The sequence below is a fragment of the Schistocerca cancellata genome, chromosome 5 (genome assembly GCF_023864275.1).
Source record: "Schistocerca cancellata isolate TAMUIC-IGC-003103 chromosome 5, iqSchCanc2.1, whole genome shotgun sequence".
Classification (NCBI taxonomy): Eukaryota; Metazoa; Arthropoda; class Insecta; order Orthoptera; family Acrididae; genus Schistocerca; species Schistocerca cancellata.
The window spans coordinates 263,277,679-263,304,981 of NC_064630.1; the positions used below are offsets into that span (position 1 = coordinate 263,277,679).

General features: G+C 40.7%; 1 protein-coding gene across 3 annotated transcripts in view; it reads right to left on the reverse strand.

Annotated features, from left to right (window-relative positions):
- LOC126188181 (tubulin epsilon chain-like) overlaps positions 1-27,303 on the reverse strand; it is a 154,174-nt gene that overhangs the window by 39,710 nt on the left and 87,161 nt on the right. For all 3 annotated transcript variants that reach the window (XM_049929703.1, XM_049929705.1, XM_049929704.1), the window contains exons 5-8: positions 20,150-20,270; positions 6,693-6,820; positions 5,331-5,450; positions 4,632-4,772 (exon numbers count right to left, since the gene is read on the reverse strand). In XM_049929703.1, the coding sequence (XP_049785660.1) occupies positions 4,632-4,772; positions 5,331-5,450; positions 6,693-6,820; positions 20,150-20,270 (510 nt within the window). The remainder of the gene's footprint in view (positions 1-4,631; positions 4,773-5,330; positions 5,451-6,692; positions 6,821-20,149; positions 20,271-27,303) is intronic.

The window sequence follows — 27,303 nt, forward strand, 5'->3', positions numbered from 1 at the left end:
ACCACGGGCCTATTCTAACTCCCGAACCCACAGGGAAGGGGGGGGGGGGGGGGGGGGGGGGGCAACAGAAGGTGAAGGAACCATCAAAGAAAAGAAAAGAAAAAAACCTACGATAAAAGATGTAGTTCACTGGATAGCTGATTCATGGCAGAGACTAAAAAAGTTTGGAATCTGATTTTACAGAACAAAACGGATATCTACAGTACAGGCAAAGATGATGTACCATTGGCAGAACTGATGAAAAAGCTTGCTGGATGTGAAAATGCATATACGAGTGATGTTTCAGAATGGATTATCAATGGTGAACAGTTTGAAGTAACCGATCTTGCAATTGTTGAAATGGTTAGTGAGCCCACTGAAGACAGTGACAACAAGGAATTGTCTGAAGAAATTGTACCAGTGATCATTCACACCGAGGGTTTGGCAGCACTATATGTGGAATTGTGTTAAATTGAGCAGCAAGCAGAAGCTACTCCAACTGACAACATGTTTCTTAGAAGATGAAGTGACATTTCTGCTGAAAAATGATGTTCCATTTTAAAGGACAGTTTTTTTTAAAATGTAACTTATGTTTTTGCAACTTGGAAAGGTGTTCCCTACTTACGTACACATAACCCAGGTACGTACTATATTGCTTTTTTATTTATTTGATCATAATTGTACTCATTAAATCTTTAATCATGATTTACCTGTTGATTTAGTGGTATTTCTATATTATCTGAGTTTTCTGTAATTTGAGGTAGCCTCAGCCCCAATCAGCTCAAATTACCAGGGCTCTATTGTATACATATATAAAATTTCTTCAACATGAATCAAGTCAATGGAGAATCGAAATATTGATCAGCTGATCGACTTTTTCGTTCTCCATTGACTTGTTTCACCTTGAAGAATTTATTTGGCTGTGGTCAACATCAGAACTTCAGAAATGGCAAATGATAAAATTTTATGTATAAACGTGCTCTTTACTAAGGCATACTCAAATTAATAACCTGTTCAGCAGGTTGCACATGAAATATTGGTAAAGTATTTCGTGCTTCATTTTTTTCTGGTTTTCAATTAACCATAATTCACTTCTGTTTACAAAGTTCAAAAGTTTAGATTTATGGATGTAAATTTTAGAACATGAAATGTATTCGCAGTTGCGAATTCAAAGAACCATCAGCTGTACGATGAAATGACGACAATCAAACTTTGTGTTGGACCAGGACTCATATGTGAATTGCTCACTTCACACAAGCAGTTGCCTTAACTGCTTTGTCTATCCATGCACAACCCATTGCCATACCCAAACTTCCATATGTCGTCATTCCTGTGTCAACCTGTACTCATACACACACTATGTAATTCCCATAGAGGGGAGGACACTTTTATTGAAAGTTGTTGGCTGGTATCAGCAGATAAATACGATATTGCAGTGCCTGTTTTTTTTTAAGAATGCCATGTTCCTTCGGAGATGTGTACATGTCTGAAGGAGCAGGCACTGCAGCAAAAACAGCCACTATGACAAGCATACATATTGAAATTAACTTTGCATCATACTTCTGAACAACACAGGCACTGCAATATTGTATTTATCTGCCAACACCAGGAAAGCAGCTTTCAATTAAAATGTCTCCCCCGTAGGGGAATATACTTGATGAATGTACAAATGTGGGTTGTAGAAACATGGCTGACACCATATGGAAGTCTGGATCTGGCCTTGAGTCATGCTCAGATAGCCTAAAAGTAAGGTGACCACTTGTGATAAGCAGGAAATCCAGGTTCGAGTCCCAGTCTGGAACAAATTGTTGACATTCCATTATACAGCTGATGGTTGTTCATATTCACAAATGTGAATACATTTCATATTTTTCATTTTTTCTTTTGAGTATTCTGGTTATTTTCAGTCCCCCACCCCCAACAACCCTTTTGGGTGCATTTCTGTTCCATCATCCAAGGCATGTGATTCTACTCTTCCTGTTGCACAGGAACTTCATAGGGTATGTAGTTCAGCAGGGGGCACCATGGGATCTACAGCACCACTCATGGAACTATGGAATCTATTAATCGTCAATGTGAAATGAAGCAAGGCAAGTTGATGCAGTTCACATCAGAAATTTCAACTTCAATCATGTTCTTAAAGTTAACGCCACTACACCGCAATATCACTCCTGTTTATATTTGCCAACTTCCTTAGGTGAATGCTAGTCTCCTTCCAACCACTGTAACTCAGTCCCCAAGTCAGTTTTAACATATTTCTCAACTTTTGTAACATACTTTCTCCGTACAAAATACTTTCTGCTGGTAGTGATCCACTGGTCTTAAATGATTCCAGAAAGACCTCTCAAAATCACAAAAAGCTGTTACATCAATAATTTTTATTATTTTTGATTAGTTTCAGTTTTAAAACTGTCATCATATCAACAAAAATTATCAACATAACATGGAATGGTGGCATTAAAAGTACAGGTAGAACACAATAAGGCACCATTGTTTTAAAATATGTTTTTCTGACATTCCAGAGTATTTGCACTATTAAAATGGGTACTCGTAACTTGTTCATCTGATGCCAACAAACTGAACTATATTGTAAAAACCATGATCCTTGGTAACAGTGAACTCCTCTGTTCTGCCTGTACTTTTGATGTCAATGAACTATTCTTCCATGTTACATTGCTAATATTTTTGTCAACCTGATGATTTAAAATTAAAAGAATTTGAAAATAACAAACAATTGTTGTAAGAGTTTTTGATGGTTCTAAGATGTCTTTTCTTAAAGAAATAATTTACCATAAGAGTTGACTATATAGTTATGAAGAGCTTCAAAGACTGATCTACATAATCCTGCATATTTTTTTCTGTATTCCTATTGGCAGTTACAACCTTTTTACTTCTAATTTCCCCTTGCTTTACTTATGTAATATTTTTTACTTTCTTATTGTTCCTTGACATCCCCACTTATTTCAACTCAATTCAGATACACCAACTGCATTTATATGCTATGAGACTGAGAGAAGGGACTTAACTTATACCACAACTTATTCTCATTCACATAAGGAGGCAACCAACAGAAATTAAGCCAATGCTAAATTTTTTCCTAATTTGCTGAAAACTGATAAGTGAAATACAATCAGGAAAAGAGCAAAGGTAGCCTTTAATCATATTAATAGCCCATTGAATCATATACAGAAACTTGACTGAAGTGGTTTGGACCTTTAGTGAGAAGGGAGGGCAGGAGGAAAGTCACAGGGTTGGAGTGGAGTGTAGTGGGACAGGAGCTTGTGGAGATTGAGACCAGAGGAACTGTGGGATCGAAGGATGTGTTTAAATGACAATTCTCAACTACACCACAAAGTAAAAATTGTCGGAGAGGGAGAGGGGGATCCAGTAGGGTGTCTCCAGATGACAAGGTATGCCTCTGAAATCAAGCAAGTTGTGCTGAAGTACATGCACTGTCACTGCAAGTTCTATTCTTGGCCATGGCAGTGACACTTCAATTGAGTGCACAGCTGGTTCATAGTCACGTTTAAATAGAAGTCTCAGTAAAAGTTACAATAGAGCTAGTATAAGGCATGAGTGCTTTCACAGGTGGCCCTTCCTCTGATAGGATGATGTAAACCTTTGACAGGAGAGGAATAGAATGTGATGAATGGGTGCATAGGACAAGTCTGGGACCTGGGTCCTGTGCAGGGTCATGTGGCAAGAGGTTGGTAATACAGGTGGGATATAGATGGACTAGGATATTTCACATATTGGGTGAGCAGTAGAAAACTACTTTGTGATAGGTTGAAATGATTAAGTGTTGCATGTTCTTCACTTCAGGTCGCAAAGAAAGACAATCAAAGACCAGAGGATGTGGTTAAGCTGTTTTAATTGGATATGGTATTGGTTAATAAGGGAGTGTTCCTTTGTAGTTGGTTTGTAAGGTTGGTTGAAGAAATAGGAGCATGTGTGGATATGGCTCAGGGGCTGATTTGTGGACTAGGTTTGGAGTGTAGTGCATGTCTCCGGAGGCCTTGGTAACACCTTCAGTTTATTGGGTAAGGTATTGCTTATCTCAGTGGAAGTGCCATCCACTGGTGGGTGTAGTGTAGAAGAGACGACAACAAAATGTAGGTACTGTTTTCTCCGAATCTCTGTGTTCCCCTGTTCTATCCTGCCCACAGACATACTCCTCTCATTGTTCACTGTGTATCACACACAGCTCCATGTGCCCTCATCTGTGAGATGTTGTTGGTGCTAAATTTCAAATGCATTTCTTTGCTGCCGCTCCTTATCCTAGCCATCATCCTGCCTTCGCTTCACCCCTCCCTTGTCGTCCCATTCTCCTAATTCCTCTCACTTAATACCCTCAACGCGCCCTGTCACCCAAGTCAAGCTGCAGCACTATGTCAATGTACCCGTATGCGTATTTTTGTTACAAGTTCAACTTTGTTTATTTGTCTGTGTATAACTCAAAGCTTCAACTATAAGGTGTGAAATTAATTTTACTTTTCTTTAAGATACATGGGAATAGAAATAAGCAAAGAAAAGAACTGAAATATTAATCAACTGAGAATAATAGCACAGACTGATATTCTGGGAATGACAAAGATAACCTGGAGAATGTGCTCTTCCTGTAACATTAGCTTTTCTAAAAAATATTTATGTACCTGTCAATATTTGAGCGCATTTCAACAAGAGACACATCTCCTCTGGCAACAAGAAGAGATGCCATAGTAACTCCTGACACAGGATCAACATTAATTAATTGGTTGTCCCTTGACCAAACAGCAGGAAAAAGTTCTTCTTTCCTGAAAACAAATATTCACATACAAATCTGCAATGGTAGATACACTGGAAACTATGGAGAAAAAAGCACTAGTCATTATGAGACATAAGAAAATGTTCATGATAACAAAGTAAGAGCAAATATGAAATGCCATATTTTTTCAAAGAAACAGCATTGGTGAACAGGTAAGACCTTGACGTAAATGAGATACAGAATGAGTGGATGAAATGAGAGGATGATGGAGTTGTAAAACCGGAAAATTTCATGGAAATTTTGTTAATAGATATGGCTGTTGTTAAGCTTCATTCTCCATTTTTGTGACAATTTTGTTTGAACTTCCTGCTCTTTCAATCATCCCCAAATTAGTAGTATCAAGAGGACACTACAGCTGGAAGGTGAAGTACGACTGGAAATGTGATTTCTTAGATGGCTGATTATCTCAAGGTGCTCGGCTGAGAGAGGAGGCATGAGTGCTGGAGACTGGTAAGACCTTCTGTGTATGAGATGATATAGACAGACAGACAGGGTGAGAGAGAGAGAAGTGTAAATAACAATCATTAATAATTTGGAGTGGAATTACCTCAACAGTGCCCCCAGGGGACTAATAGCACTGGAAATATAATGCAGTCCTGGGAATGGCACCATATTAGTTGGAATGTCACCCATATCTACATTGAGAGTCCCAGGAAATCTAGCTCCACTGCAAAAAATGTACTTTGATTATACATAGTCAATTACTTCAAAAATGTGCATTTCTCCAGCAATGTGGAGTTCAGTACATAATCAAACATGACATAATCAGTTAAATGATAAAAAGTACACACTATTAGAATTAATTCTAAACTTTTGAAATGAAGAGTTCATCTTTATAATAAGTGCCACAGAATAAGGTGTGCAATGTCTTTAAAGGATTCCTAGGTGAGTTACCCAAACTGTGAGGTAATGACAACACATAATGGGAATATGAAATGAATGTTAATAGTGAATGCAAAAACTTTAGATTTTTTAGTAAATGTGCCCATATTGCTCTTCCATATTTCCTAGTCATCTACCCTTCCCAGCAGTTTTCCCTAAGAGGACACTGTCTGCATCTATTCTTGTTTGTGCTAGTAACAAACAACATACTTCTTCAATTGCTCACTGAACAAACATTTATTTTTGAGTGGTTTTCACATTAACCCTTGTGAGATGACAGGACTTCAAAGTCCCATTTTATAAAAAAGAATATATAATATTTTTTGTCATCTGAGGCTTGCTTTGGTATGTTGTCAATGCATCGAAGAACTTCCATGGACTTGTTATGTGGGACACCAAAGCAGTTTGAATTTCAGGGCACACAGTTGTGACCATGGATTACACATTTATGAAAAAGTATAACACATCCAAAGTATGACTGTATATCATATCAACATAAATCAAATGTTATGAAATTGTTTTAAGGCAACATTTATAGTGCAAAAGGAAAACAAGATTAAGACAACTGTAGTCACTTGGCATTATGTTGCTCAAATCATTATTTTTTCCTTATTTAAGTAGTAGTAGTAGTAGTAGTAGTAGCTATCTTCTGTATATATTATAAATTGAAGCCCCCCCACCATGGTTTTTGTCTGTGTGTTCAGGTTATTCTCAGGTACTAACATAGAAATTTTGATACAGTTTTCACCAATAGGTATATTGTTCACGAGAAAAGTCTGAGTATATCACTACATATTATAAACAAGTCATCCAGCTGTAGATACTTATTGCTACCCATGTGAAGCCTAGGTGGGTTGCTAGTTATTATTTATTTCTAAACTTTTTTGCGGATCTGAGTAAAATATTCAAATACAAAAAGAATTAATTCTGCACATGATATTTAAAATGAAGAAAAAGGATCATTATGTAATAATGCTACTAATTTTTTTTTACTTAATTGTCTAACATTTTATTTGGAATACCATACCTTGTTAAATTGAGAAGCATATGAACAATGATATGATTCATATCCTGAAATGGTTTGGATCTGACAATTCGACGAACCACTTCCTCATCTCGACTTCTGCGCATGCGGCTGCATATATCAATCAGTGCCTTCACATACAAAAAGCATAATTTTAAACAAACACTGTTTCCACAAGTACAGAAATAAACTACTCGTAAAGCATCTCACAAAGTTCTTTCACTGCCTCTTAGTTAGTCCCCATTTCAAACTATAAATATTTATTGCCTGTTTTTCCTTCTACCTTATCTCTTCTTTAGGCAATATGCTATTATGTGTGACACATTAATTGATTTTGTAGTGAGAATTACCGGCAGCTAGCATTGCCTTTTCTCTGTTATCTCCATCTGTTCAGTTACATTTTTCAGATCAAGAAAACTCTGTTTGTTGCTTTGTCCACTGTAGCTTTCAGATTCACAGTTAATGTGCTCATTAAACAATTGCTACGAACCCAGTGTGTTGCAGACTGGTGTGGAGAAGGTCACAGTTTGCTAAAAGTCTGATTATGGTTCACTAGCTTCAGATTAATGTTTTGAGTTGAAACAGTTATGATGTAAATGGGGGCAACATTCAGAGCACTGTATATCTCTCAGATTACACACATTTTAATTGGGTGGAATCTGATACTGCTCTAAAAGAATCATGTCATACCTGTCTCATTAAGTGGCAAATAATAAGCAAAGGGTGGATGTGGATACTGATGATTTCACAAATGTTACATCCACTACACTGATGCCAGAAGTGACTCAAGGGACTTTACTACCATGTTATCAGTCCCTCTGCCCTCATGAAGTCTGTGAAAGGCGGTACAAATAAGGTGTCTCTTGATCTTACTATTTTTCTCGTCTTGAATAGTATCTTTCACATTTTGCTTTCACAAGTTGGGTTAAGAGAAGCAAATACACCCATTAATAGTGGCAAAAGTTGTTAGATCTAAAAGGAAAGCGGATGGGGACTGCCAGTTTGAAGCTGGATGCCCCTTGGTGCAGTGCATTACCTGTGGTAAGAAGCATTTCCCCACCACATTCGCTCCACTGACATAAATACTCATAAAACAGTATTATATGTAAAATGGAAAGGAACTAGACATGTAGATTCAGGGAGTAAATGTAGTAGGACACATTAGTTGGGGACTGCAGCATAGCTGAGAGCCTATAGAAGTTAAGGTACCAGCAAATGGTACCATCTCCATGCTCACTCTCTGGTTATTCTGAGTTTGTATTCTTCTAATTATTGTTAATGGTCTGCTGTTAATGTTGATGTCTGTGGCTAGCAGCTAACTTCATGCTTTCATGCTGCAGCTTTTCTGCAGTTTTCAGTGAGGAAATTCTCATAAATGCAATAACTAAACAAAAGCAATATTTTTTTGCTGGCAGACTTACTTTAATACAAGCTGCTTGTGAAAAGCATTCTCTGTGCTGACTGTGTTGTATTCTATAAATGGAATGGATCAAACAAACATTAAGAGTTCGTGTTTGATTTGATTTTACATTTTGCTTCATTTCAGCATATCAGGAAGGAAACACCCAATAGTGGATGAAAGAGCGAGAGTAGTTTTGCCTGAGGCAACAAATCAGAACTGCAAAAGCCATTTTATTTTCCTGCAGTTGCACTACTGCGCAGAAATAAAAAATAACAGTAAGCGAGAAAGCACATTTACCAACCTAACATGTGGTGGTTCCATGTTACAGAGAGAACTGTGAGAAATATGCCAAGCCGCACTTTGAGTATTAACATTTTGTTGCCCTTCCTTTGTAGGAATACTACTTTACGTAAGACAATGACCCTGATGAAAGAATGTAGATGCATATCCAACACTGCAACTCATTGAGTATACTTGTTGTTATTAGTGAAGTGTATTTGAGAAAACAAGTCACTCTCTCATGCTACCATTTCTGCACAGTTTTCAGTATTATCAATGGTTCACCAATGAACAGTTTGTTACTGACTGACGTAATATTTTTTTTTTTTTTTTTTTTTTACTTTGAGCAATATTAATGACTCTTGTATAAGTATTATTAAGAAATGAAATGAATGAACAGTAACTGCAAGAGACAAGTGAATAACACATCAATTATTTCAGAGTATTGAGGAGACCGCAATAGGTGTGGAATGCAATGAAAATGATGACATGTTCTCATACATATAGCATTGGCAATTCACTAGCCATGTAGTTGTACGGAGAAATGGAATGAGACGTTCACCACTGACATTTTGTTTCTATTCTAATATTTATCGCAGCAAAATAGTGCTTCCAGAATTCCCCTACATACAAGTTTTTGTACAAACAATAGTTTACACAGACACCTTTAAACGTGCAACAACAGTTTGCATAATCAATTCCATGTTAAATATTGTAACATGTATGTTGTATAATACTGTGTCAATTTTCTGTTTCCAGTAATCACAAGAATTATCTGCCACCCCCCTCCTCCACCCCCCTTTCAGTACCTCAGAGTTCACCCCATCCAATACCGAGGGAGTCATATATTTCAACAAACAAAAAGCATGAGACAGACAAAAAGATGAACTGGGCACCTCAACATTGTCCACTTTGAAAGGCATTTGAGAGGCAACTGAAAGCAACAAAGATGATGACAAGTTGCAGCAATATGTTGCTACAGAGTACTAAAAGATGACAAACCTGGCAATTAAATAGAAACAAAAGTCAATGTGATGAAGGCCATCACAAATGACATTCAGAAACATATTAACAACTGATTTTAAAATAAAAGTAGCTTTTTTTATATTATTAATGTTCAAAATTGTACTTCTTTACTGCTTTCCATTGCCACAGAACAACACCTGTAGAACTGAAATATTTGCAAAACTTCTCTCGCACTTCTCTGGCACACAACGCCATGCAGTTTCCACTCTGCTGACGTGTGCTTAGAAGAGATTTCTCCACATAACAAGTATCATTGTTTATGGTGTCCAAGTGAAGTGTCCTCATCAGCACTTGTGAGGTACATGCTTTCAGATTTTTCAGTTAAGTAATTTTGTCTGTATAATTCATTCCACTTTCTCAACAGGCAACGTACGTTTTCAGCTAGCGACCCCCCCCCCCCCCCACACACACACACACACACATACCCTTTGACAGTATGTTGTTTGAAAATATGTTTCGGCTTCTGGTGCTGGCAGTCTCTGTTGGGCTTCATGGTGTATGGTTTCAGATGAAAGGCATCATAGACAACTATCAAATGTGGAAATGTTATGTTATTACAAGGAAGTGAATGTTTGCTGAGGTAAATAAATGTCATGTACCTTCCGTCAATATTCTCAAGTAGAGTGCTGATCTCACATTTGACATATATCCCATCATCACTTGTCCATTGCACCCAACGTCAGTTAATAAGAAATGGTATCTAGTAACCACAACAACTGATAATACAATGCTGTGGAGTTTTTTGTAATTAGAGTACACCAAGCCAGCAGTTTGCGGGGGGGGGGGGGGGGGGGGGGGAATGCTATTTGTTTCCTATCTATTGGATCTGAAAATAAGTTGAGAAGATTATTAAATAATAGCGCATACAATTTTGGAGATGAAGGTAGAAAACAGCCTCAAACTCAGTCTGCTCAACTATTTCACTGAAGTAATATTTTTACTTATTTCCAGATTTTCTCCACATTACATAATTTAATTTTATGGCTTATCAATGCAGTTTGGCAACTGCCACAGCTCATAAAGTTATTTTGCCACTTTGTTCTTTTCAGCTTCTGTTGGTATGTCTAATATTTTATATCAAAGTAATGCCTCAATGACACATTTACATATTTGACACTCAAAAATATACTGTTGAAAAAAAACTGCAACACCAAGAGGGAGCTGTGTGACAAAAATGAAAATTGGTTGGCACGTTCCTACATCTAAAACATGACGTCTATTCAAATTTCATGCCAGTTGCATAAGAGTGGCACTAGCAGAACCACTATGAGGATGCAAATCAGATTTGTTTTAATTACATACTGTAACAGTTGTGAGCATTAGTTACCCTCGAGATTGGTCGCAGTGAGCTGATTTAGTCAAGAAAATCCTTTAAGGCAACCAAGACGCAATTTTCAACACCCCACTGAGTTTGAACGAGGTCATGTAATAAGGCTATGAGAAGCTGGATGTTCCTTCTGTAATACTGCAGAAAGGTTTGGCAGGAATGAACCACTGTATGTGATTGCTTGCAGTGGTGGTCACAGAAATGTAAGGTCACGAGAAGACCTTATCAACATCTCACTGAGATTGAACAGGATTGTGTAATAGTGCTACGAGAAGCTGGCTGTTTCTTCTGTGATGTTGGAGAAAGATTTGGCAGGAACAAACCTCTGTACTTGATTGCTGGCAGCAGTGGTCATGGAAATGTACGGTTGCAAGAAGACCGAGCTCTGGATGGCCATGTGTCACTACTATCAGCATATGGCTTTGGTGCATCATACTGAAATTGGAGCAGCAGCTGGCACCACAGTGACACAACAAACTGTTACAAAACGGTTGCCTCAAGGACAGCTCTGAGCCAGATGCCTTGTAACATGCATTCCAAAGACCTAAAACTGCCATCATTTGCAACTTCTGTGTTGTCAAGAGAGAACTAATTGGAGGACAGGATGGAAGTCTGTTGTGTTTTCTGATAAAGCTGGTTCTGCCTTGGTGCCACTGACAACTGTACGCTGGTGAAGAGGGCCAGTTGAGGGTCTGTAAATGATCTGTCTGTGTGCTAAATACACTGGACCAACACCTGAAGTTGTGTGTCTGGGGTACGATTTTGTATGAAAGCAGGCACACTCTTGTGGTTATCACATGCACCCTGACCACATATTTGTATGTCAGTCTGGTGACTTGACCTGTTGTGCTGCCATTAATGAGCAGCATTTCAAGGGTGTTCTCCAACAGCATAACATTTCCCATATACCACTGTTGTAACCCAACATGCTCTACAGAGTGTTGACATGTTGTGTTATCCTGCTCGATCACCAGATCTGTCTCCAATCAAGCACATTTGGGATACCATCAGATGACAACTCCAGCACCATCCACAACCACCATTAGCTGTTCTTGTATTCATGGAACTCCACCCCACAAACTGACATACGGCACCTGTACAGCACCTGTGACCAATACATAAGCTGTGCAATCAACATTTGGGCAGTTACACCAGTTATAAACATACTAGCATTTTAAATTTGCAATGGCTTATCCTGCACATTTATTAACCTGTGGTCTTTCAATGTCAATCACTTGGATATGTTAACTAGACAAAGCCATTCCCGAAATTTCATTACTCTACATTAATTATGTTTTGGTGTTGCAATTTTCTTTAGTCCACCTTTAAGTATTAGTCCTCTGCAGTGTTGTGAATTTTAGTGCAGACACCCACAATAACTTTCAAAATGTTGGGCTTTGATATTCTATTGCTGAAGGCAAGACTCTTAAAACATTTACCAGTTGCCAGGAAACATAATGTGACAACCAGACTGCAACACAACTGGGCACGCGTTTTATCAATAATATGAGGTAGTAGGATAACAAAATGTATAAAAAATATGCATATGTACACATTAGATGCATTGTGTAACATGGGCTTTAGATTTATTGTATGCTCTTTTAAAAAATGTAAGATGTGATCAGCAGCTGTTGTGTGCTCTGTTAGCATTTCAGGTACAGGTACATGCAATTAAGAGTTTATTTGTAGGTCAGTTCAGAAGGTGTATTCTTTGACTATATGAAGTAAAGTCAATGGAGCTCCACACGCAGAATTGAGGGGTTGGGGGGGGGGGGGGGGCGCTGGAGGTTCCTCTTTGCAAGTAACAGTCTGATATTCAGGTGCAAGTTTGGTGTGACCAATAAATAAGCAGCATAGAATGACTGCTGCTTTGCAGAGGGCCAGGAGTGAAGTTCAACACTCTTTAGTAGTATCTTGTAATGATTCGGTGTTTGTTGGTACGTGCGGTATTTTGCCATTCTGTGTCCCACACCCTTAAGATATGGTGTTTGGGATGTGACCGAATGTCAGTGTCTAGGGCTCTCAGTTGTAATGTTTCTGTTACAGCAAGAACAAACACACTTTTTGGAACATAGTACTCTACAGAGCAATACGTAACATACAGGTTGTGTGTACCACTGAACACATTGACTGGAAAACGGTAATTTAGGGCACAGAATACGCCAAGCAGTTGTTTGTGATTACTTAAATAATACTTTTTCTTTAGCAGCTCACCAGAGGGTAACTGGGGGTCAACCAAGATAGCCTCTATGTGTGGAACTGTGAACTGAATGGAGGTGCAATCTCTGAAACTGCGCACATCTTGGGCGAAGGTACATCACTCCTCCCTTCTAGGAGGGAGGAAAACCACATCCACACACAAAAACTATGAGCACAGAAAAATGTAGGGCACTGAAAAAATTCAGGGTACTGAAAAAAAGCACTCTGGTACTGAAAAAAGCACTGGTACTGTGAAAAAACGCAATGATCTCACAAGACACTGAGATTATTAGTCATTAAAAATGCCAATGATGGCACTGAAGACCATTCCATCACCCAACAATGGCAGCTGTTGAATCGTGTGGGCAAGCACCGGCAAGTAGAAGTGGAAGTGATGAGGGGGCAGTTTGGCACATTGTACCCCCTCTAATGAGAGGCCACATGGCAGGACTGTGAATGGCGTCTCCATAGCAATGTCTTTGTCAAGGATAGTGGTCAGCACCGGAGGCATCAGCAGGGCCACAAGAGACAACAACCGCACCGGCCTCAGCAATGTCGGAGGCGGTGGACACTGAGTCAGATGCAGCAGCTGAAGGAGGGCCCACAGTTGGTGTGCATATAGCAGCTCTACTGAGTTCTTGTTCCCTACCAGAGTGAAATGGTACAAACGCAAAGAACAGTCTAAAGCAGCTTCAAGGGACCTGTTCAAACCAGGCGTTCAGCTTCACCATTAGATTGAGGATGACAAGCCTCACAAAAAGATGCAAATTCTTGAGAAACAAGCTGAGGGGGGGGGGGGGGGGGGGGGGGGCATTACTGGTAACCGTAGTGTGCAGAAGTGCCTCAACTGCAAAAGTCTTAGAAACAGACGAAATATTGGCTGCCATGGATGTGGATAGACATGTACAGACTCTTGGAATAGGCGTACACTACAATGAGCCAATATTGATTTAGGAAGGGCCCCAGTAAAATCAGCACACAGTCACTCCCATGGGAACTGCCACGTCAGCCTGGGGAAAGCGAAGCCCACGGGGCCACCTGTTCCTGAACACAGCGAGTGCAAGTGGCAATAAGCTGTGTAATGCCCCATCTATGCCTGGTCAATACACATGCTGGCAGGCCATAGTTGTGGTACGAAAGATCCCCCAATGAGTGACACACAAAAGCCACAGTATGTTATGGTCTAAAGAAGTGGGAATCACTAGCCGTAGAGCAATGTCCACCAGAGCTAACAAAAGAGCCCCAGCAAATACAAAATTGTGTCCTGGAGTGAGAAGTAATTACGCAAGAGATCCGAGGCACAACCTGGGGGTTTTTCCAGCCAATTGTACAGAACTAACAAGAGAAACCGATTAGTACAGGGTCCATGGCAACAGCCGATGCTATCACGGCACTAGTGATGGCAAAACCATTGAACGCATTCTGGTTCTCAGTATCTAAATAGAAACAAAGCAGCTTGTCGTGATTGAATGCCAGGTGTAGATCAATGCATCAGTGTTGGCATTTTGCACCGTAGGCCGGTAATGGATTTGATAATTATAGGCCGGTAATGGATTTGATAATTATAACAGGACAAGAAGAGAGCACTGCCTTGTCCAGCACAGAAGCTAAAGGATTACAAAGAGCAAATGACGGCTTGTGATCTGTGGTTAAATGGAACTTAGAACCATAAGAGAAGATGTGAAATTTCTTAAGGTCGAAACAATCATTAAAGCCTCCACTTCAATCACAGAGAATATCGCTGCTGAGTGGAAAGCTTACATTTGGTCACAAACTGGGGACCAGAAAAAAGGCAAATTTTTAAACAAAGTGCATACAGTAAAAACTTGTGGTAGTTCACAACTTTACCTAGAAATGCAGGCAGTTCCTTAATAGAGGTCAGCCGCACTAAAGGCGCAACTGCATCAACATGGTGATGCAATGGCTTGACCCCTGTATGAGAAACCTCAAACCTAGGTACTCAGTTGATGGATGAAAAAATTGAGATTTGGCAAGATTGCACTTGAGACCCGCAGACTGCAAAACAGAAAACAATAATCAGAGATTTCTAAGGTGGTCTTCAGTGGAGGAACCCAAAACATTGATATCATCGAGATAATTAATGCAGCTGGGCACAGAGGCCATCAAAATAAATAAATAAATAAATAAAAAAAATTGTAGGCGCTCTAGTGACACCAAAAGTAAGTGTTGATATTGGTATACAACAAGAAGGCATCTAGTAGCCTCATCCAAGGGGAGCTGGAGGTACACTTTCTACAAATCAATCTTGGAAACGTAGTGGCCACCTGATAATTTTGGGAGCAACTTTTCAGGTCATGACAAAGGGTATATATCTATAAAGGAATGTGCATTAATCATGACACTGAAGTCGGCGCAGAGGCGAAGCTTACCCGTCGGCTTCTTAATGATGACCAGTGGCATAGCCCATTCACTGGAAGAAATAGGCTGAATGACATCGAACATCGTCAAACTGGTAGCACAACTGAGCCCCAAGGAAAACAGTCATGAAAACTCAGGCCACGGGGCTCCCGTTGCTGATACAGAATTTGATCAGACACTAAATTTACCTCATGGCAATTGAGAAACTGTAAGCAGTAAATGTATCTAATCTAGAAAGGTCTGTGGTATGGGAATGATCCACAACAAGGAAGGTGAGAGGGCAAACAACAGATTTGTATGATACAGGAGCAGAGAACTTATCTAGGATCAGAATCTGCTGTTTATTGTAACTAACAAACTTAAATAAAACCTATGCGAGGGGAGAGGACCGCAAGTCCAGGTATGTTCTTGTGTTTACTAAAACCACTGCAGCTCACAAGACCACTTCCAATTTTAAGCGGTTTATTAAACACACATGTGTCAAGAAATATTTTGTTCAGGGAGACAGTCATTGCAGAAGTAAAGTTGATGTCCATTGGTAATACTGTGTCCGCCACATTTGGAGAAGAGTTACATACTGATGCCATGTGGCCTTAATTACGACACTTGTGGCAAACAGCCGAAAGCTAGGGGCATGCTCGCTGGACGAAGCAGTATGGGCGAGGACGCAAGGGGGGCATATCGTCTGTTGTTGCTGTGGCCATAACCAATGCTCCCCATGCAACGTTAAGTCGAAGGTTGTACTGCTGCAACAGCTTCCCAATCATCCTCAACACTTGCAGCATGCCTAACAGGGTTGACTGAGCAACTTCCAATACCTCTCCCCATGCAGCAAGCTAACTGCCTGCTGCCCACGACACTTCAAAGGACTGTGCTACATTAAGCACATCCTTAAGCGCTAGATTCTTGGATTGAAGTGCTTTTTTGTGACTTTCCCATCCGAAGCTAGATGAATAATAACATCACGCACCATGTGATCAGTGTAGGATTTGTGATGGGTACTAGTGACAGCTTAACCCGTGTAATTCAGCAGCCCAGGCTTTGTAAGATTGGTATGGGCATTTCTGACAGCGATAAAATGCTACGTGTACTGTATTGACGTGCGTTCAGTCACAGTAACAGGTACAGAGAAGCTTGTACATTTCATCAAATGATAAGCTGTCCAGTTCTTGTAAAGGTGCAAGTCTGCACAACAACCGATACATTTGTGGCAAAAGCTACAAGTGAAAGAAAGCCCTACACAACTTTGCACTGTCCTGGAACTTCTGGCATAACTAAGTCTTGCAGGAGTGCAAATACCACTCGATTGAGGGCCGCGGCAAGAGCCTGCTGTTGTTTTGTGAAAGCTTGCTGCTTGGCAATGATATGTTGGAGTGTTTCTTGCATTGAGATGTTTTTCAGGTGACTTAGGATTGACACTAACAAGTGGAGAAAACATACCCCTCACTCAATGCAAAGTTTGTTACAGCAAGAACAAACACAATTAATGAAACTTGGTACTTTATACAGCAACACATAAGATGAAGACTTGCAACGTTAGACAAGATAAATGAAAATTCGCAGACGACACTTCATGCGATCCAGCAAGAGGCGCACCAAGACTTTTTCCAAAAGTGGAAACTGTGTTGGGAGATGATTATCACTTGAGAAAGATACTATTTTCGAAGTAGACAATGCATGAAAGGTAAGCACAGAAAAATCTTGTGGACCAAGTTCTACCATTGTCTGAACAGAGACCTCATATACGTTTTTAATCCCTTGGACAATCACGATATGCAGAGTTAAATATCCAGTGGTAAGTGATGGGATCTTAGTACACTTGGTGCCGGAGCACAAGTCCACCCACATTACTGGGCTGGGGAGACACCATGCGGGAGTCCAAGATATGGTTATTTGCATATAAGCAGGTCGAGAGTAAGGGGAAGAGGGTGGGGGGAGGTGGGGGGAGGTGGGGGAGGGTGGGGAGTGGGGGCAGGAGTCCTCTACACAGGTTCTGAAACTGAACCTCAGCTAGTCCACCTGTTCAGAGGCAGCTCATCAGCAGCCAGATTCTGTCATTTTGGAACAGCATTGGATAACAAGGTCGTTCAGGCTGCTGGTTGGTAGTGACTGCATAGTTCATCAGGTGGAGCTGGCATCATTCTCTAAAAGATGTGATGCCTCTTTTGCAAAGGAGGCTATTGACTGGGCTTGTACTGAAAACTCCAGCTCCTAATCTTACAATGTCCAATAAGACTATTGCAGATGGTGTTGTTGAGCGATGAGCAACACATACATAGTTTACATGACACAAAAATTACCATTTTATAAAACCATAATAAAACCTCTCAAACCGTTCCCCAAGAGGTTTTTGCGAAGAAACACAGAGTGTTTAGTTTCCTCATACAGTTATTCCTGAGTTGTCGTACAGATGGTGTCCACGTTAGTTTACTATCAAATAATAATGTTAACAAGTAGAATTGATCAACTACTTTTAGAAGCTGGTCTCCTAAGTAAACCTGCAGCCAGGAACGTAGACTGAAGTTTGTAAAAATGCACTACACAAGATTTCTTTGGGGAAAAACAGTAGCTTGCTTTTAAGCCCAATCTTGTGCCTTTCGTGTAACATTCTGAAAATGCCATTAAACAGCATGGACTAATGTCACGCTGTAATACATACAGAAGTCACGTACACATAATGCCAATGAGACTCACAGACCCCACAGTAGTCATGATATCACTGACTGCAATAGCAAAGAAGTTTGCATGTACCACTGACTTCTGTGGGACTCCATTCTCATGCATTTATCTAAAGGTCAGGCCAACTCAAACACAGAACAGTCTGTGTCATAAAAGGTTTCGCATAAAAATGGGAAAAAACCACCACACTTGTAATGCAGACAAAATGTAATAGCACCACATGGTGTTACATACTTTTTTAAAATCCAACAATATGGTAATCAATTGTCATTAGTGTGCCAGGATGCCTCTGATTGCAGACTCTAGTCTCAGCAGGTGGTCAGTGGTAAACTGAGATTCTTGGAAGCTGCACATGAACTGAGACAGGAGTCATTTTGAATTTAAACACCAACATAGTCACCTATTAACCATTCTTTCCAATAATTTACATAAATTAACTGTTAGACAAGTTGGTCTGTTATTATCTGTGTTGTTTGCCCCTTTCCCCAGTTTCATGATGGGTACTACAATGCTCACCCTAATCCTGATGGGGAAACTCCCTCTTGCATATTCGATTCAAAATCTCCGTGAAACTATTTTGTTGTTCAGTTTTGAAGAACCTGGTTGTGTATTTGTTGATATCTGGGGCTATATCTCGATATGAAGCTAAATGGCTATTGAGTCCCCATTCATTAAAAGGACCAATGTTAAGTTTCTAGATGTTGCAGGTGAAAGGATAAGGTTTTGTGTTCCGCTAGATGTGGGTAATTTGTAAAGGTATAGTAGCAATTACGGGATGCAGATTTTTCTGGCAAAGTGTGTGGCAAAAAGTTCATCAATATTCAGGCAGTTGTTAATAAAGTCATTTTTATGAGAAATTTCTGTGGGTAGTAGCTGCCCACAAATACAGCAAAGTTCAGCCGATATCTGGATGGAACACGTGTCCTCGTAAAGCAGATGTGCTGTTGCCAAGACTTTTTAATTACAAACCTTGCCTTCGCTCTGAGTAATTTAAATGTAATTAACTTGGTCACAGAGGGACGGCATTTATAGTGTTATAGCACTCTTCACTGTTCTCCAGTTGCCTCAGCTATTTCATCGCACAATCGGCACAAAGATTTCCTATGGTGGTCCTGTCAAAAAAGATAATGTTGCTTCCGTGGCAGTTAAAATCACAGAAGCAGCATTCTGCACCAACTCACTATTTTCTTTTTCCTGGTAGATTTGAATCTGCACTTTGGAGACATAGGCTGTACTGTTAGCTATTCTAAGAGACCAGTGTTGCAAAAATTTGTCAGTGCTTCAATACAGTAGGGATAGCATGATCAAGAGATGTCACTATTGCATAGGTCTCCATGGACATTCCACAACATTACGGTGGTAAGGCTTGGGGTGCATATTGAAAGACAGAGTAGGTAACACAGGCAGCACTAAAATGCATTGGTATGCCTATGTTTAATAAGCAAAGTTCCAATTCCAAGAGAAGTCTTCCCAACAGTTATCCCCCACCGGTCTTAGCATCGTTGGCCCACACAGCATTATGAGCATTAAAGGTGTTCATTAATGTAAAGTGGTGGTGTAGTTGTGCTGCAAGGGTAGCTATCTCTTGATAAGAGTCGCAGATAGGCACAACAAATAGACTGTCAGAAAGTGAGCTTTCAGCCAACAAGACCTTCATCAGAAACAGACAACATACACACACATACACAACTCACACACAAATGACCACAGTCTCTGGCTGCTGAGGCCAGACCAGACTGGCCTCAGCAGCCAGAGACTGCGCGGTCACGTTGTGTGTGTGTGTGTGTGGTGTGTGTGTGTGTGTGTGTGTGTGTGTGTGTGTGTGTGGCAAGGGGGTGTTAGGCGGGTGGGTGGGTGTGCTGTCTGTTTCTGACGAAGGCCTTGTTGGTCAAAGGCTTACTTTTGACAGTATTTTTGTTGCGCCAATCTGTGACGCAGCATCTTCACTATATGGTGAGTAACTACCCTTTTCGCATTATTTTGTATTTCTGTTTCTCTGATATGATGTTCCATATTCTTGTGGATCTCCTCACGTATGGGGGCTACAGAAACAAACAGTATATTGTAACTAATCTAACACTCCACAGAATATTTATTTGGCTGATGGTTGTCAGAGAGCGAGAGAGAGAGGAGAGGGGGGGGGGGGGGGGGTAATAAGTGTCAACGTACCTTATTTCCAACTGGAAAGACACAGTCGGCATGATCTGTCAATTGTTGTGTGGCTAGAGCAGCATTGTAAGGAGCTGTTATAACATCATCATTGCCAGCAGGATAAACACACGTCACCAACCTGGAATGTTGTATGAGAAGCATGCCTGTAAAGTAGTTTGTAGTTCAATATAATTTTAAATCTAAAGCAAATCGATGACAGGACAGAGAAAGAATTGCAGACATACTGAAACCCCAACTTAAAATACAAAAAGATTCTAAACCATATTCCATGAAAGAAAACTTTGTTCCTTACTATTAAGCAGAAGTGAAAGGCTATAGGCAAGAGCAGCACCAACACAAAAAATTATCTATCTCCAGTTTCAAAATTAATATTGTCTTCATCATGAGCTGAAGGAAAAATGAGAAAAATGAGAAGAAAGAAAATTTTTAAAATCTGAACAAGAAAAAAATATCCTTTAGAAGAATATCCAGAGAGACACACAGTGTCCTTCGAAGGAATGAAATAATGACAAAATACACAATTTAAGATGTTCAGAAGCAAAATGTAGAGAGTGCACCAGAACCTTCCCTCCCCCCCCCCCCCCCTCCCCCTTACTTCCTTCGTATGGCAGATATTCAAAATTCCTGTTCGCCATAATTTATGTTTACCTAGGGAGTATATTTATGACAGTCCTTGAAATATCCAGCTTTTCTTTTATAAATTATAAAGAAAAACAATTTGGATTTGCCGAGTTTTGCATTTGGATCTACACAGTTTTGCTTATGTACAGATGAATGTGCATATATTATCATAACATAACAGTAAAAAGACACTTTACTACAAGTACAATGGAGAAAAGAAAAATATTTCATGACAACCGACTGTGATTATGGCGTATATGACATTAACCAAAAATTTGAAAGGAATTAAGCTGTCACAATCTTACAAGTCTAATCCTGTCCAGTCTAAATTACACTGGAACTCACTATCCTTTGGGTGAATTTTAAAGTCAAAGTCCTCCTCACCACAGATTATACTCATGTACAAAGCATGATTTTCATTTTCTTCCCAATTCTGCCTGAAAATAACTTTTGGGCAGCAAATCAACGTCCCTCACTTTTGCTTTCTCTAATGCTCTTCCAATTCAGATCGCACTTGGTCCCATGGACAAATTATTAATTGACTTATGTGAGTTTAGTAAACTGCTCCCACCTGCCTTGTTGTGGGCCATTCCCATACTGCAGACTTGTTCAGGTTAGATGCGTTTATTGCTTTCCATTTCTCCATTGCCAATTAGGTAAATTTAGTGTCAGATCAAATTCTGGATCGGCAACAGGAGTACCTCTGGTCTGAGTTTTCGTCACTGCTTCCCCCTGGACTCAACTGTGCTACCATTTTTCAGGCCCACTTACCATGAAAGAGTCCACCTGCCCTCATTTTTTTCGGGCATGGCAGATGCCTGTTGCATTGCGCAACTCAGTCAAGGCTGAATGAGAAGGTTTGACATTGTTCGATGTCATTCGGCCTTTTTCTTATAGTGAATGGGCTTCGCCACTACATCGTTAAGAAGTCCACGGGTAAGCTTCACCTCTGCGCCGACTTCAGTGTCATGATTAATGCACATTCCTTGATTGATACATACCCTTTGCCACAACCTGTCAAGTTTCTCCCAAAATTATCACACAGCCACTACTTTTCCAAGATTTATTTGTAGAAAGTGTACTTCCAGCTCCCCTTGGATGAGGCCACTAGGTGCCTTCTTGTTGTCATTACATGTTTCGGCCTATACCAATATCAACACTTACCTTTGGTGTCACTAGCGCGCCCGCAATTTTTCAATTTCTTTTTTTAAGAATTGGTGATGGCCTCTGTGCCCAGCTGCATTAATTATCTCGATGATATCAATGTTTTGGGGTCTTCCACCAAAGACCACCTTAGAAATCTCTGATTGTTGTTTTCTGTTTTGCAGTCTGCAGGTGTCAAGTGCAATCTTGCCAAATCTCAATTTTTTCATCCATCAACTGCATACCTAGGTTTGATGTTTCTTGCACAGGGGCCAGGCCATTGCATCACCATGCTGATTCAGTTGCAGCTTTGCTGTGGCCAACCTCTATTAAGGAACTGCATACATTTCTAGGTAAAGTTGCGAACTACCTTAAGTTTTCACCGGATGCATCCACTGTTGCTCAGCCTCTGCATGCACTTTATTTAAAAATTTGCCTCTTTTCTGGTCCCCAGGTTGTGACCAATTATAATCTTTCCTTAAATCAAAGTTTCTATCTGTCCCGTTCTCTGACCACTTTTCAGTCAGGTCAGCATCTCGTGTTGGCTACAAATGCCTCTCAGCATGGTCTTGGCATGGGTTAGCACACACATATGCAGACGGGTCTCAACGAACCACTGCTTATGATTCCAAGACTAACTCCCACTCAGCAACAATGTTCTCAAACTGGAAAGGCATTAACAAGTGTGGTCATCCTCAAGTCTCCTTGTATGGCTCTAATTTCCATTTAATCATGGATTACAAACTGTTGGTTGCTGTTTTTAATCCTTTGGCTTTCGTGCCGGACAAGGCAGCACATCATTTGCAGCAGTGGGCTCTCTTCCTCTCCAGTTATCATTACCAAATCCATTACTGGCCAACTGCGCAACACGCCAATGCCAATGTCTTATGTAGCCTACCGACTAGGCCAGACTTGGTGTTCGATCAGGACGCATTGTTTTGTTTGTATTTAGACACTGAGAACCAGAATTCAGTTGATGGTTTTCCATCACTATTGCCCTAATAGTATTGACCATTGCCGCCAATCCTAGTTGTGTGTTCTCTTTTGTGCAGCACAGTTGACCGGAAAATCATGTGGGGTGTGTCTCAGATCCCTTACATAATTACTTCTCCCTCCAGCCCACCCTTTCTGTGTTTGATGAAATTCTTTTGTTAGCTATGGAGGACACTGCTCCCTGGATTGTTATTTCCACTTCCTCATGCTGTAATGTACTGTGGCTTCTGCATGTCACTCATAGGGGGCCCTCTCGCCCCAAACCGATGGCCCGGCAGCGTGTTTGTGATAAGAGCCTGGTGTAACTCCTACAGGGACGCCAACCAGAAACCCTTCTCCACCTCCATCAGTTTCTGTGTCCACTGGCGTCACTGGCTCCGTGACAGTTACGGCCAGTTGCGCCTGTCTAGACTTGTAATTTCAGGCCCCGGCTGAACTGGGTTCCTGCCATCATCAAGTGTCGCTGGAACTGGCACTGGCACTGTCCGCACTCCTGACAGGGAGACATTGCATCACTTCGACCAGCTGCAGCCACACACAGTGGGGTCTGTTCCAGAGGGCACATTGCTTCACCTGCCCCCAACAATGCCCGTTCCTGTGTTGCAGATGGTCCAATCCACACCGCAGCACGGCCATCGGATGGTAGAGCGCTGTCTTGGGCCCCTGCTTCTGGCTGCAGTCACCAGCACAGCCCCCAATGCACCTGGTGCCGCAGCCACCGCCACCTCCATTGCTGGGTCCTGTGCAGCCGTCATCTCTGACTGGCCTGTGATGCGCTAACTGCTGACCTTGACGGGAACGTGTTATAGAAACACCGTCCCCGGTCCTGCTCTATGGCCTGTCACGAAAGGGGGGACAGTGTGCCTAACTGCCCCCTCATCACTCCCACCACTACTTGCTGGTCTCTGCCCCCCCCCCCCCCCCCACACCACATGCTCTGTTTTTATGTATGTACGTGTTTTTTCCCATTCCCAAGAAGAGAGGAGTGGTGTCCCTTCATTCATGATGCACGCCATTTCAGAGATCGTGCATCCATACTGTTCACAGGCCCGCTTATAGAGGCCACCTGGATAGGTCTCCTGGCACGCTCTAGTGAACCACCAAGTAAACAGTATTATTTAAGCAATCGAAAACGAGTGCTCGTCTATTCCTTATACTGTATTACTGTTGTCCATTCAATACGTTCAGTGCTACGCACAACCTGTAGCTTACATGTTGCTCTAAAAAGTACTATGGTCTATAAATTGTGTTTATTCTTGCTATAACAAGAACCTTTTCTATTCAATCAAAAATTCTGGTTACAGTAATGGCCACCATCATTCTGTCTGCCAACTGGCATCGATCACTTGTGGTGGAACAGAGGAAGGCTCTGCGAATGGCCAACTGCGAATCCGCAGAAGACACGGCCAGCTCCCATCTGGTACTCACTACCAGGCAGGCAGAGCAGGGGCTACCAACATAGACGGCAGCATAGACAACTGAGAACTAGAAGAATGCAGACAAAGCCAACTCCCATCTGGCACTCCTTGCTGAGCAGTCCGTGCTTCGACTTCCACCCGTCACCATGGAGATTACAAAGGACTATTAAGGATTTCTGCAGCACTTCAGACAATGGATGACTGCTGTCTTCACTGTGAGGGTTACAGGAGTCAACAATGTGAGAGTCCAACTTTCAAATGTCGGAGACCTCCAGAGGATCAAAAGCAAGACAGCACAGCTCTCCCTCCCTTTCTACACCTAAGCTGTCGTCCCAGGCAACTTCATCAAGGTGGTCTTCAAGAGTTTTCCAACCTGTACAGTTCATGACTTCCAAAAATATCCCCTGGAGGGCAACGGATTTGGTGTGCACAGCAGCTCACTTCAGAGAGTGCCCAACACTCAGGTTACCATCAGAAGTCTACATAATAACAAAGGCTCATCCCAGAACTTCCTCTGTCAAGGGGTGGGATAGGTGGCACGCTACTCTACCTTTCCTGAGGCATGCATACACGTATTCCATCATTAATATCCGTAACTATGGAGGAAATGACAAAGCATTCTGCACATTTTATACAATAAAAAACAAGATAAATGTTCTATATGCACTCACAAGCAAGCCAAATCAAGAAAAACAGATAGGTAACAGGCAGCTTTCTACAGTTTTTTGTTTTACAGTAGCGTGAAGTCTGAAGAACTTGACGAAACTGCCACACATGGACCCACAATTAACGTTTACAAAGTAATACCTTGGGAAAGCAGCATTATTTAGGCAAAATATGTAACTTGTACAAAGTGATTTTCGCATCTTCAAAGCTTCTTAGACAATGGTGCTTGCTAAGGATACACTAAGTTCTGTTACTTTGCCAAGCAATGGATTCACTTAGTTTCGCTTTGCAAACACAAGTGGATTTGAGTTTTGCACCTGTAGCCTACTTTGCAGGTTCGTTTTATGGCAGGCACAAACTGTTTTGCTTGTGTTTTAAGGACCTACCGTAATCAATAGATGATGGCACAGAGAACAAAATGGTGGCTGTAATTCATTTTCAAGAAAAAGTGTATTTACTACAGACTGCTTCTGGACACCTCATTTATCAGCCTTTGCCTTACACCACTTTTCATACATAATACGCCAGTTCTAGTTTCAGTAAAGGCAAGGACGTTATTTTTTTATACCATAACGTAGACCAGTTTCACTCATACAGCAAATAACAGACTACCTGAAAGGCAGTGGTTCACATTTCAGTTCCGTTCTAACACATAATTGTAATCTGTCCTGACATATTTACCCAACATACTGTGAACAATAAAGTGGAGAATCTCATTCTGGTACCAACAACAAGAACATGTCTAAGCTCATGTAAACCAGATCCTTTCCCCAATGGGCACTATCACCAGGGTATCCATGCAGTTAAAAAGAAAGGTGGAGGGAAGGTTAAGGTGTAATATACCATCAGCATCAATGTCATTATAAACGGCACAGTAACGCATTTCATAAAAGAAGGAGTAAGAAATTAGACATGGGTTTCTTGGAGGAACAAGATTGGCATTTGCAGACAGTAATTTAGAAAAATCATGAAAAATCTAAAGCACACTTAATATTTGTGAATCTGAACCTAGCTAGTTTGAGATTCAACTCCAGCTACTTAACCACCGTGTCATCCTATTTCATAAAAATTTTTAGGTCAATTCGTAAATCTACTACATCATTGTATGGCTTCAGCTGTGCATTAGCACATGATTCATTCACTGACCTATTTTAGAACAGATTTAAATATGTCTATCAACATCAGTTCTCTTTTGACAAAATACTCTCTTAGCATAAGCAATATTGTTTCTTCATATTTCCATACTGATTCCAACAATGTGTAGTACATAATTTAGGCAGCTCAGTATAGCAGCTACTTTTTGGTCAACGTTTTGTTTCAACATCTTATTCAAGTTCAAGATATTTTCTGGCTTGTATTGATTAGTAGTAGTTTCAGATGCGCACAACAAAAAGATTGTCACAAATAAATAAAGCTCTCGGACATTAAGGCCTTCCTCAAAACACACACACACACACACACACACACACACACACACACACACACACACCATTTTTACTTGTGATCCATGCACAACCTTTACATAGCCGAAAATGGACAACGCGAACATAAATTTAAAACCTTATGATATTTTAATGGCGATGGCACTGTAGTAATCTTTTTGAGAGCTAATCAAAACAAGAAAATGATACTCTAGATTTATTTAGGCTCCTTAAATCCTTCAGCAAGCAGATTCTGCCACCTAGCAGATGGAAACTGCATGCTGGACCAAGACTCAAGACTAGCAACCTTGCCGTCCACAAGCAATTTTCTTATCCAATGAACTATCCATGTGTAAATTGTGACCCATCCTCACAAGTTCACTTTTTCCAACATCTCTCTCCTACGTTCAAACCTTTACATAAGCTCTCCTGCATATATTGTTGTACTGACACTGCTTGAATGAATCTTTCATATCAGAAACAATCCCCCACCTTGTGACAAGACCATCTTTCCACAATATCCTTTCTTCTAGCAGCGCTCATCCAGCAATGTCTGCAGGAGGGCTTGAGATGTGGCAGTGTGTATTAGCTCCACTTGCTGCATTTTCACTGTTCTTCTTCTTCTTCTTCTCCTCCTCTTCCTCTATCTCTATCTATTTACACATAATTCATATATCATGAATATTTGAAATTGCTGAATTCTTATACATACTGTATTTCACAAAACTTTATTACTCAATTGTACAGTTTTCAGACCACTCATGACAACAACATAGTTATAACACTGTCTACAAAATGCCTCTCAGAAGGTCTGAAAACCGCACTGGCTGTAAATGGTACCAAAAAAATTATTTTGGTGACCGAAACAAGTGTGCCAGCATTAAACAAT